We start from the raw sequence: 14,059 nt of genomic DNA on the forward strand, positions 1-14,059 counted from the left end.
GTCACTGTTTGCAGATAACATGATATTATACATAGAAAACCCTAAAGATGCTACCAGAAAAGTACTAGAGCTTATCAATGAATTCTGTAAAGTTGCACGATACATAATTAATACACAGAAATATCTTGCATTCCTATACACTAATAATGAAAGATCAGAAAGATAAATTAAGGAAACAATCCCATTTACCATCACATCAAGACAAATAAAATACCTAGGAATAAACCTACCTAAGGAGGCAAATGCTTGTACTCAGAATAAGTACTGAGTTTAAGCTACTGACAAAAGAAATCAAAGATGACACAAACAGATGGAGAGATATACCATGTTCCTGGATTGGAAGAATCAATATTGTGAAAATGACTATACTACCCAAAGTAATCTACAGATTCAATGCAATCCCTATCAAATTACCAATGACATTTTTGACAGAATTAGAACAAATATTTTTACAATTTGTATGGAAACACGAAAGACCCTGAATAGCCAAAGCAATCTTGAGAAAGAAAAATGGAGCTGGAGTAATCACACTCTCTGACGTCAGGCTATACTGCAAAGCCACAGTAATCAAAACAGTATGGTACTGGCACAAAAAAAGAAATCTAGATCAGTGGAACAGGATAGAAAGCCCAGAAATAAACCCATGCACCTGTGGTCACCTAACCTATGGCAAAGGAGGCAAGAATATACAATGGAGAAAAGACAGTCTTTTTAATAAGTGGTGCTGTGAAACCATAAACAAAATGAAATGACAACCTACAGAATGGGAGAAAATATCTGCAAATGATGCGACCAACAAGGGGTTAATTTCCAAAATATACAGACAGCTCTTGCAGCTCAGTATCAAAAGCACGAACAACCCAATCAAAAAATGGGCGTAAGATCTAAATAGACATTTCTCCAAAGAAAACATGTCAATGGCCAAATAGCACATGGAAATATGCTCAACCTCACTAATTATTAGAGGAATGCAAATCAAAACTACATGAGGTATCACCTCACACTGGTCTGAGTGCCCATCATCAAAAAATCTGCAAACAATAAATGCTGGAGAGGAGGTGGAGAAAAGGGAACCCTCTTGCACTGTTGATGGGAATGTAAACTGGTACAGCCACTATGGAGAACAGTATGGATGTTCCTTAAAAAACTAAAAATAGATTTACCATATGATCCAGCAATCCCACTCCTGGGCATATATCTGGAGAAAAACATAGTTCAAAAAGATACATGCACCCCAATGTTCACTGCAGCACTGTTTACAATAGTCAGGACCTGGAAACAACATAAATGTCCATAACGGAGGAATGGATAAAGAAGATGTGGTACATATATACAATGGAATATTCTCAGCCATAAAAAAGAACAAAATAATGCCATTTGCAGCAACATGTATGGACCTAGAGATTGTCATACTGAGTGAAGTCAGACAGAGAAAGACAAATATCATATGATATCACTTATATGTGGGATCTAGGAAAAAAAAAAGGTACAAATGAACTTATTTACAAAACAAAAAGTCACAGATGTAGAAAACAAACTTGTGATTACTATGGGGTAAAGGGGGGAAGGGATAAATTGAGAGAATTGGATTGACATATACATACTATATTTATATACACAGTGTATGTGTATATATATATGGATAACTATATATATATATAAAATAGATAACTAATAAGGACATACTGTATATGACAGGGAACTCTACTCAGTACTCTGTAATGTATAATGGCCTATATGGGAAAAGAATCTAAAAAAGAGTGGATATATGTATATGTATAACTGACTCACTCTGCTGTACACCTGAAACTAACACAGTATTTTAAATCAACTACACTCTAGTAAAAATTAAAAAAGAAAAAAAAGTTCTCAGGCAAACAGTTATTCACGTGGGGAGGAAGGCAAGGGAGATAACGGTTTTACACTGAGAGGACCTGAAGGGGAGCTCTACTGGTAGACTGGTTTGCTGTAGGTCCTGAAGGTAAGAAAGGGCTACAAATTATACCTGAGGGGAGGTACAGGAAGTTTCTCTTAACAGAGGGTTATTTATGATTCTATTCATCCTGTTCCTCTTATGCAGAAATAATTGTGGTTTCCTCTACTTGCTGATTTCCTGCTAATACATAGGCCTAACAGCTAAGGTCATAAAAAAACGCATGACCAAGTAGAGAAAATTAAAAACTCACTTAAGAGGAACCCAGCAATCATAGGGCTGAGAACTACATGTGACATTGTCAAAAGCAAAACTGATGAAAGACTCAAGCTATGCCCATTCACTGCATATTGCCTATGGCTGATTTCCAGCTACAGTGGCAGAGTTGAATAGTTGCAATAGAAACTTCATGGCTGGCCAATGCATGAATTAAAACCTTAGGTCTCTCAAATAAAGAATAGACATTTTTTTGGTATATCTGTGGAACATTAAAAAATATCGATACATATTTGGCCACGAAGAAAACTTAACTTCAACGAAGAGAGGTTTAAAGGCTATATTTTCTGATACTAATTCAAAGAAATTAAAAATAAGAATGTTACCAAAATTATTTATTAGAAATTTAAAAATATGCACAGATACCTGTTTTGAAAGAGAATTTAAGAGGGGAAGTAAAATCTATGTGTAAACCAATAAAAAACAGAACAATTTACATCAAAATCTACAGTTGTGAGCTACACTCACAGGAAAATGTTTAGCATAGAGGGTATTATTAGAATAGAATAAAAAACAAAACAAAATTCCACAGTTTTGGAAGACAGAGTTAATAGCTTGGCTGGGAATGCTCTGTCCTTATCTCTATGGAAAAATGGATGTTTGACTTTGACTTTTTTATTAAACTTACTTTTTGCTTACTTATTTTTTTAATTAAATTACAATTGATTTACAATATTTCCTTTGCTTCAGGTGTATAGTAATTCAGTTATATATATATTTTCAGATTATATTCCATTATAGATTACAAAATACTGAATTTAATTCTTCATGCTAAACAGTAAATCCTTGTTGCTTATGTATTTTATGTATAGTAGTTTGTATCTGTTAATCCCATACTCCTCTCATTTGTCTCTCCTTCCCTCCCTTCTCCCCTTTGGAAACCATATATTTGTTTTCTATCTCTGTGTGACTGTTGTAGTTTTGTATATAGAAGTGCTTCTGCTGTATCCCATAGATTTTGTATGGTTGTGAGTTCTTTTTTGTTTATCTTGAGTTATTTTCTGATGTCTTCTTTGATTTCATCATTGACCTATTGGTTTTTAAGTATCATGTTGTTTAGTCTCCATTAGTGTTCATTCTTTTCCCATTTTTCTTTCTAGGGTTGATTTCTGGTTTCATACTCTTGTGGTCAGAAAAGATGCTTGAAATAATATCTAACCTCTCAAATTTGTTGGAGCTTGTTTGGTTACCTTAGTATATGGTCTGTTCTAGAGCTTTCCACGCATGCTTGAGAAGAATGTGTAGTCTTTTTTTTTTTTTTTTTGGATGTAGTATCCTGTAGATGTCAATTAAGTCAAACTTGTCTACTGTGTCAACGTAGGACCTCTGTTGCATTACTGATTTTCTGAGAAGAAAAATATCTGAAATAAACACCTTAGCTTTAACAGCTCAAGGAACTAATTGAAGAAGGACAAACTAAGCCCAAAGATAACAGATGGAAGGTAATAACAAAGATCAGAGTGGAAATAAATAAAATAGAGACTAAAAAGAAAATAGGAAAGATTAATAAAAATAAGTACTTTTTAAAAAAGATTAACAAAATAGACAAACCTTTAGCTTGACTTAACAGGAAAAAAAAGGGGGAAAGACTCAAAACTAGAAATGAAGAAAGGAGACATTACAGTTGATACCACATAAAGTCAAAGGATAATAATAAACTACCATGAATAATTATATCCCAACAAATTAGATAACCTAGAAGAAATGGATAAATTCTTAGAAACATCCAACCTACCAAGATGGAATTATAAAGAAGTAGAATATCTGACAGACCAATTACTAATAAGGAGATTGAATCAGTAATCAAAAACCTTCCACACAGGGAACTATGTTCAATATCCTATGATAAACCGTAATGGAAAATAATATAAAAAAAGAATGTATATATGTGTATAACTGAGTCACTCTGCTGTACAGAAGAGAGTGGCACAACACTGTAAATCAACTATAGTTCAATGAAAAAAATTAAAACCTTCCAGCAAAGAAAAGTCCAGGACCAGATGGTTTCACTGGTGAATTGACCAAACATTTAAAGATGAATTAATACAAATCCTTATCAAACTCTTCCAAAAAAAAAAAAAAAAAAAAGCTATAGGCCAATATCCCTGATGAACACAGATGTTAAAATTCAAAACAAAATATTAGCAAACCAATTCAGTAGTACATTAAAAGAATCATATGCCAGGATCGAGTGGGATTTATCCCTGTGATGCAAGAATGGTTCAACATATGCAAGTGGTTAACTGTAATACACCACATTAACAAAATGAAGGCTAAAAATCATATGATCATCTCTAGATGCATAAAAAATATTTGACAAAATTTAGCACCATTTCATGATAGAAATTCTCAATAAATTGGGCATAGAATGAATGTTCCTCAACATAATAAAGACCACACAAGTCCCCAGCTAATATCATATTCAGTGGTGAAAAGCTGAAAACTTTTGCTCTAGGTCAGGAACAAGACAAGGATGCCAACTCTTGCCACTTTTATTCACACAGTACTGGAAGTCCTAGCCAGAGCAATTAGGCAAGAAAAAGAAATAAAATATAACTAAATCAGAAACAAAGCAGTAATATTATCTCTATTTACAGATGACATGATATTATAAAGAGAAAACCCTAAAGAATGCACCAAAAAAACTGTAGGAGCTAATAATCGAATTCAGTAAAGACATAGCATACAAAAATCAGTATATAAAAATCAGTTATGTGTCTGTACACTAATAACAAACTATCAGAAAAAGAAATTAACAAAATAATTCCATTTAGATAGCATCAAACAGAATAATATATTTAGGAATAAATTTAACAAAGGAGGTGAAAGACCTGTACACTGAAAACTACAGGACATTGATGGAAGAAACTGAAGATACAAATAAACGGACAGATATGCCTTAACATGGATGGGAAGAATTAATATTGTTAAAGTGTCCAAATGTGATCTACTGATTTAATGCAGTCTATATCAAAATTCCAATGGTATCTTTCACAGAAATAGAACAGTCCTAGAATGTATATCAAACCATAATAGATCCTGAATAGCCAAAGCAATCTTGAGAAAGAAGAACAAAGCTAGAGGCATCACACTTCTTGATTTTAAACTAAATTACAGAGCTACAGTAATCAAAACAGCATAGTACTGGCACAGAGGTAGATGGGGGAGAGTAGAGAGCTCAGAAGTAAACCCATGCATATATGTATATGTATATATATACATTCAATTAACTTATAACAAAGGAGTCAGGAATATGCAATGCAGAAAGCATAGTGTTTTTAAAAAATAGTGTTGGGAAAACTGGACAACTGCATGCAAAAGAATGAAACTGGAGCCCTACCTTATACAGTACACGAAATACAACTCAGAATAGATTAAAAACTTGAACGTAAGATCTGAAATTATAAAACTCTTAGAAGAAAACTAAGCCCCCTGACATTGGTCTTGGCAATGATTTTTTGGATTTGACAGCAAAACAAAGAAAATGAAAGCAAAAATAAATGGGATCACTTCAACTAAAAAGCTTTTGCACAGCAAAGAAAACCATAAACAAAATGAACAGACAATCCATGGAATGGGATAGAATAGTTGCAAACATCGTATCTGATATGTGGTTAACATCCAAAATACATAAGGATACAATTCAATAGCAAAAAATCCATAATACCCAATTAAAAAATGGGCAGAGAGACTGAACTGACATTTTCCAATTTAAACCTACAAATGGCCAACAGGTATGTGAAAAGGTGCTCAACATCAATAATCATCAAGAAAATGCAAATCAAAACTACAATAAGATATACATCCTAATAGGTGTGAGGTGATATAAAAAAGACAAGAGATAAATTCTGGTGAGGATGTGGGTTAAAGGGTACACATATACACTGTTGGTGAAAATGTAAAATAGTACAGCCATTCTGGAAAACAGTATGGAGGTTCCTCAGGAAATTAAAGATAGAACTACCATATGATCCAGCAACTCCACTTCCAGGTCTATACACACAAAAAATGAAATCATTATCTTAAAGAGATATCTGTACTACCATGGTCATTGCAGCATTATTCACAATAACCAAGGTATGGAAACAATGTCAGCGTCTGTTGATGAATGAATGCATAAAGAAAATATATTATCTAAACACACACACACACACACACACACACACACACACACACACACACACACACACTCACCATCTGGGAAAACATGGATGAAGCTGGAGGGCATATTATGCTAGCTGAAATAAGTCACACAGAGACACAAATGCTGCAAGATTACAGTTTTATGTGGAATCTTAAAAAAAATGTTGAACTCATAGGAACAGAGAGTAGAATGGTGGTTGCCAGGGGCTGGAATAAGAAGCAAATAGGGAGAAGCTGGTAAAAGGGTAAACCTTTTATATATAAGATGAACAAAGTCTGAGGATCTAATGTATAACATAGTGTCTGTAGTTGATAATACTGTACTGCATAATTGAAATCTGCTAACGGAATAGATCTTAAGTTTTCTCACAAAAAAAATCAAAGAAATAACATTGGCTAGGAAAAGATTTCTTACACAGGACACAGAAATAACTCATCAAAAATAAATGGTAATTTGAATGATAATAACGTGTTCTTCAAAAGCCTTAATAAAAGAGAGAAAAGGCATATAGTGTGAGAATATATTACACCATTATATACAACAAAGGATTCATTATGCAGAATATTAAAAAAACCTGCTAACAAATTAGTAAGAAGCAGAGGCACAAACTCATAGAAAAATAGGTAAGGGGCTTAAGTAGAACCTTCACAAAAGGAGATATCCAAGTAGCCAATAAAGATATGAAAATTCATTACTAATAAGAGAAATGTTAATTAAAACCTCAATAACATAACAATCTACTGGAATGGCTAAAATTAAAGACTATAATACCAAAGTGTTGAGATGGCTGGATATGAAATCACAAGAACTCTCATTAACTGCTGGTAAAACTTTAAATTGGTGAGACCCCTTCAGGAAACTCTTGAGCATTATCTACTAGTGTATATACATATCCAATGGCCAAGCAGTTTTATTCTTAGATATATATCCATAGAACACACTCACACACAAATGTGCTAGAAAGTTCATAAATATTACTCATAACAGTTCATATCTGGAAAATCCATATATCCATAAACAGAATAAATTGTATGTTCATAAAGTGGAATACTATATAACAATTAAAATGAATTACAATGACACACAAAAATAGTATGAAACTCAGAAACATAATATTGAGAGAGGCAGCCAGAAACAAAGCATACCTTGATTTCATTTATATATAAAGTTCAAAAACAGGCAGTACTAATCTATTGTGGTAGAAATCAAGAGAATGAAAAGGAGGCAGGATGTTTTGATTTGGAGGGAAAAGAATGAGTGTTTTTGCAGTGCAGATAATATTATTGTTCATATCAGGGGTTACATAGATTTGTGTGCTTTGTGATGATTTACTGAACACAAATTTGTATTTTCTGAATGCTTTTAATTTTAATTAAAAAATTAAAATATTAGTATTAGGATACGTACACAAGATATTATGAATAATTTTATGCTAATACATTTGGAAACTTAGGCAAATTGATAAATTTCTAGAAAAAGATAAATTACTAGACTAACAACTAAATGATCCTATATTTAAAAATGTTTAATTGTAATTAAGAACTATCTAACAGGGGCTTCCCTGGTGGTGCAGTGGTTGAGAATCTGCCTGCCAATGCAGGGGACACGGGTTCGAGCCCTGGTCTGGGAGGATCCCACATGCTGCGGAGCAACTGGGCCCGTGAGCCACAACTACTGAGCCTGCGCGTCTGGAGCCTGTGCTCCGCAACAAGAGAGTCCACGACAGTGAGAGGCCCGCGCACCGCGATGAAGAGTGGCCCCCGCTCACCGCAACTAGAGAAAGCCCTCGCACAGAAACGAAGACCCAACACAGCCAAAAATAATAAATAAAAATTAATAAAAATTAAAAAAAAAAGAACTACCTAACAAAGTAACTCCTGGCCCAGATACTGTCACCAGTAAATTCTATAAAATGTTTAAGGAAAAAATTACCCCAATATTCTACCTAGGTCTTCCAGAAGAAAATAAAGGATGGAACACTTATAAAGATAGTACAACCTTTATGTTAAAAAAGATATTATGAGAAGTGAAAATTATAGGCCAATTGCTGTTATGACTATATAAGGAAAAAATGTAAAACAAAACAAGCAGATTGAATCAAGGTGCATAGAAAAAGAATACTACATAACGATCAAATGATTATTATTTGAAGAAAAGTCTGTAGCAACATTTTAAAAAATGAACATAATTCATTAACAGAATAAAGGAGAAAAGTCATATAATCATCTCAGTAATTGTGAAACAAAAACAAAATCCAATTGATCAAAACTCAACATCCATTCATAATGAAAGATCTTAGCGGGGTAAGGATTTAAGACAACGTCCTTAATATGTTGAGACCTATAAAAAATAATCAGCAGGCATTCTGCTTAATTACAAAATGTTAAGTATTCTCTCTCAGATTGGGAACAAAAAGAATGTCTTATTCAACACACACTAATGATACTAGACAGTTTAAGAAGTCAAGAAAAATAGCTATAGGATTGGAAAGGAAGAAATAAAGCTGACATTTGTAGAAAACATTATTATATATGTAGAAAGTCTAAAATAATCTGTAGATAAATTATTAGTAATAATAATTGAGGTTACCCAGGTTTCTGACCAATATAGAAAACTTAGTTTTATTTCATCAGAGCATCCATAATTATAAAATACAAATTTAAAAGATATTCTTTAAAATATCATAAAAAATCAAGTTCCTAGGAATAAATCTAATGAAAAATATTTAAGACACAAAAGTATAAACATTAGTGAGAGAAATTAAAGGAAAGTTACGTATGTTCCTGGACTGGAAGATATAATACTTTAAAGATGTAATTCTCCTGAAACTGATCTCCAGATTAATGCCATTCCAATAAAAAATCCCAGTAAGATTTTTTTTTTTGGAACTCAACAAGCTCTTTTTAAAATTTATATGGAAAGGCAAAGGGCTAAGAATAGTCAACTAGTCAATACTCTAGCTGCTCTACTGGATATCAAGATTTACTACAAGACTTTTGTAATTAGGACAGTGGAGTATTGGCTTGATAATAAGAAACTGCACAAATATACACAAATGGATATATAAACTATAATATCAGAAATCAAGATAATGACAGTATCTGTGGAGGAGAATATTGATTGGGAGTGAGTATAATGAGGCCTTCTGCTGGATTTCCAATGTTCTATTTCTCAATCTACATTGTGGTTTCATGGGTGTTTTGCTTTGTGATAATTCATTGAGCTGTATATTATTTTGTAGTCTTTTCTGATTATATGTTTTACTTCAGTTTAGAGAATATACAAAAATATAATATGACGAGTCTGATTTATTTCTGAAATGGGAAAATAGTATATGATAGAATCTATCAACATAATCCTTATAAATCAAAGAACATATCATGATTATATCAATAGGTACTAGAAAAGATTTTTCAAAAATTAATAGTTTTATTTCATAAATAAAATTCATAATTTCATCTTCAGCCATAAGATAGGAAAAAACACTATTTAAAGATAATAAAGTATTATTTACCAAAACCAACAGCAAATATCCTAAGTGGCAAAACACCAAAACTATTTCAAGTAAAACCCAGAATTTAACAGTCATATTGTTAACTACCATGCCACTTAATATTGGAAGTTCCAGTAACTATATTTAGACAGATTATTAAAATGAGTACAAACATTTGGGAATTTAAAAAATTCTCTCATGTAATTGTTTATTAATAAAAAATGAGATATTAGCAAAAATATTAAAATTAACAGGAGATTTTGGTAAGGTAATTGGATACAAGATGAAAAACTTTACAGTGTTTCTCTAGCATTAGGAATCTATTTATACATGAATGTGGGAACATATTTATAAAAGTGGCAAAAGTGATAAAATTACATAGGAATAAACTTAAGTACAAAACCAATATTTATCCTGAATCACATATTTATGTGTCATATATATATGTATATAATAAAACAGTATTCAAGACAACTTCTAAACAAATAGAAAGGCATTCAATGCTCAAAGAAAGAGAACAATTAACATTAAAAAGTATCAATTTTCTCAAAATTGAAATAGAAAATTCCTTCTCATCCTTCATGTCTTAAGTATGACCTATTCTGTAAAGGCTTCTCTGAGGACCCCAGGCAGACCTAGGCACTGCCTTCTCTATATTTCTTCTGATTTGTACACACACCTACTTTCTTTATTGTACTTATCGTATTGGGTTCTGGTTATTGGCATGATTATCTCCTTACTACACTGTAACAGCCCTGGGTAAGAACCATGGGTTTTCTTTGTTCAGTCTTTAGCACCATACCTGGCATGAATCAGGAGCTCAATAAATGTTAGTTGAAAGAATGAATTAATAGACTGCACAATTTACTCAATAGCTGTTGCTGATGTTTACCTGATTCACAGAAGTAGCTTGGTCTCTTTGATCTTTCATTCCAATCAGCATTTATCTCCTTCTACATAATCCAAACAACAAAACAGACATTCTCAAAGGATTTTTTTTTTTCCAGGATCTGAACATCAACTATTATTTATATATTTAAAATACAGAGATTTAAGATTCTGAGAACTCTTAAATGTCAATTTTTAGAAATGCACACATTTTTGATGGTTATAGTACATCAATTATTTACACAATTCAAAAGTTCACAGTTATATTATAGGAGGGCCACAAGACTATGCACACATAAGGTAATTTGCTAAGACTCATGGGACTCAGAATACAGTTGTACTCACATCTAATATTTATTACAGTAAAAGGATACACTATAGGATAAATAAGGGGGAAAGACATAGGAGGAGTCCGTAAAAATCCATGCATAGGCTTCCTTATGTTCTCTCCCTCCTGTAAAAGGACACATTTGAACATGCTCTTTTCTCCAGCAATAAAAAATGCAGCAACATGTGTGCAATGTTTCAGCCTGAGAAATCCATTAGAAACTCAGCACTGAAGGTTTTTATTGAAGGCTGGTCATGAAGACATCCTCTGCCTAGTGCATATCTGAAATTCTAGCCCCCCAAAAGGAAATAAGATGTTCAGCAAAAATCACATTGTTTGCAGAATCTACGTACAGGCACCCACCCATTCAGTTAGGGAAATTTCCATATCAGTTAGGGAATGTTAGAAAAGCCAAGTTCCCAAACACTAGCCATAGGCCAATCTTGCAAGCAGGCCTCTACAAAGACAGCAGTCCCAAGCCTGCTATGTTAACTCTTTTCTGTACAATATTATTTATTGTTAAATTATCTTTGGAGTGCACTGATCAGTAAGGAAGTTAACTCAGTGGGACAAATGAATAGGTGTAATTTTCAACAAGGCTAAAAAAAGAATAAAAGACTAAGCAGAGCTGGAAGGCAGAGAGCAGATTCTCTGAATATATGAGGATTTGGCTCTCAGAGCAGAAAATCCAGTGCAATAGACTTTTTTTTCTTTTGGCTGCACCATGTGCTTTGTGGGATCTTAGCTCCTAAACCAGGGATCGAACTCAGGCCCCCAGCAGTGAAAGTGCCAAGCCCTAACCACTGGACTGCCAGGGAATTCCTGCAATAGACTTTTTTATTCCCAGATCTGAGAGCTGAACACAGGCCACCAGAAATACATTTTCTGACAGTGGTAGGCTTTGTACAACATGTTGGAAACAGGATGATACTTATCATAATAAAATTCTCATAGTATTTATCATAATAAATTAGATATTTGTGGACATTTAATATTCATTTTAGAGAAATATGGATGGCAAATTTAAGAATACACATATTACTCAAAAAAGGTCAATAATAAAATTTATAGACAGTTTTTAAAGAAGTTTTTCATTTTTTTGTTGTTTTGGTTTGGTTTTTAGTACATGACATAGTCTTTGACATCTGTTGGGCAATATGAGGACTTTAAATGTCAGAGTTGTTAAGAAATTTCTTTTTCATGCTTAATGTGGATATTAACATAGTAGAACACTGAAACGTAAAATACTTGTTTATAATAAAACTGTGCTACAGAGAAGCATATTATAGTAAACATACTACATTTATGAGCTACGTATAATGTAGTCTGTCAATCATTATGCATTAGAGGACACAGAAGATGCCACTTTCTACCCTAATCAAATAGAATTCATTTGGAAAGAATTTAATAAATTTCCAGTTTACTGAAATCTCTTTCAAACCATGTTAACTTTTTAGCACAGTTGATACAGTTAACACTGTGTTACTAATGGAATGGAAGATGTGCTTTTGACTCCTATAATAGCAAGCTGGCAATGCACAGAGAAAAATATCTATATATCTATGTTATATTCAGAAGCCGCACCTGAATTTTTGCTGGTAACTTTTCAACAGCAAGTAACTGTTCACTGGTCAAAAGGAAATGGGGAGAGACGGTATGTCTGTCTCTGAACAATCCATCAGTACTAGTCAAAGCCCAATCAGAGAAGCCTAATTTGATACCTCCTCTGAAGGCTGCACGTATGTACTGTAAACAACATGTTGTAGCTTATATTTGGGAAGACTATCCTAGAGCTATTAAAATTTTATTATGGTATGATTAATTTCAGGGACTGAAGTTGTTCTGTATTGTCATTTCATGAGTGAATTTTTTATACCAATGATGATCATATGATTGTACTTCATTTATTGTTTGCATTTGCGGCAAAAGAAATATATACCTCATCCTTTGAAGGACCCACATAAGACTGTGAAGATCTGGGAAAATTTCTTGTAGCTGAATTCTGAGCTGAAATCTTTGAATCTTGAGCTGAGACATGTATCTCTCCTGGAGAAAGACGAGATACTTTTACATATGAAAAGATAATATTGCTGGAACAAGGGTGAATGTTAACGAATAGAACTGATCCAATGTTCTCCCTGCTGAGCTGCCACAATCACTGGAATACACCAATCAGGGATTTACCTGAGTTAAGGAAGTATCTCTAAGAATAACATGACCTTTTTTGATGTTTAGTCCCCACAAATTTCCAGTGTTCACCACTGCCCTCAGGAACAAGTCTGAGATTCTTAACCTCTGATCCTAATTTATTTAATATTATGCCAGCTTAATCCCTATAACTAACCACAAACCACTGGCAGATTTAACTGTTTGCATTTCACTCAGTCTGTGACGGAAAACCATTCACAGCTTGAATAGGGGAATAACCAAAACTGTGTTGTAGAAAGATTGCTTTACACCAAAATGTAGGGTGGATTAAAAAGAGGAAGAAGAGGTTGGAGGAAGGTTACTGAAATAGTCAAAGATGGAGGAAAGAAAGGCAGCAGTTGTGGGAATGCAAAAGAGAGGGAAAGAGGAATGAAGGAGGTAGATTAGACAGAGAGTGGCAACTTTGGGATACAAAATTCAAGAAAGAGGAAGAGTCAAAGATAAGTCAAGTTTTGTGCCTGGGTAAAAACAGAAGGATCAAGAAGTTGAAAAATTTGATTTTTGTATTGAATTTGAGGTGGTCATTGGCCACTGGATGGAGGTGTCTAGTATTTTCTATGTGTGTATATAGGTTTTGCATGAGAGTGTTTTTAGTGACTTCCAAAAATCTAACAAGGTGCAGAAAAACTTAGCTATTGTATATTCCACTCAAGGGGAGATGGGAAATAGGATGTATTGTCTGTGGGGAATAGATGCCAGTGCAGTATGAGGACCTTCCTGGGGATATTTCTCTGTATTATAAGCTACTGAACCATAGTATGTCAGTATCTTACTCTACCTATCACTATA

At 33.4% G+C, this 14,059-nt stretch overlaps 1 protein-coding gene across 1 annotated transcript in view; it reads right to left on the reverse strand.

The window, feature by feature from the left end:
* FSIP2 (fibrous sheath interacting protein 2) overlaps positions 1–14,059 on the reverse strand; it is a gene marked incomplete at its 5' end in the record, with an annotated part of 129,851 nt that overhangs the window by 83,825 nt on the left and 31,967 nt on the right. Inside the window, 2 exons of the mRNA XM_082397630.1 lie at positions 10,739–10,799; positions 13,002–13,108. Of these exons, the coding sequence (XP_082253756.1) occupies positions 10,739–10,799; positions 13,002–13,108 (168 nt within the window). The remainder of the gene's footprint in view (positions 1–10,738; positions 10,800–13,001; positions 13,109–14,059) is intronic.

This window comes from Balaenoptera borealis (assembly GCF_965194805.1).
Source record: "Balaenoptera borealis genome assembly, chromosome: 6".
Lineage (NCBI taxonomy): Eukaryota > Metazoa > Chordata > Mammalia > Artiodactyla > Balaenopteridae > Balaenoptera > Balaenoptera borealis.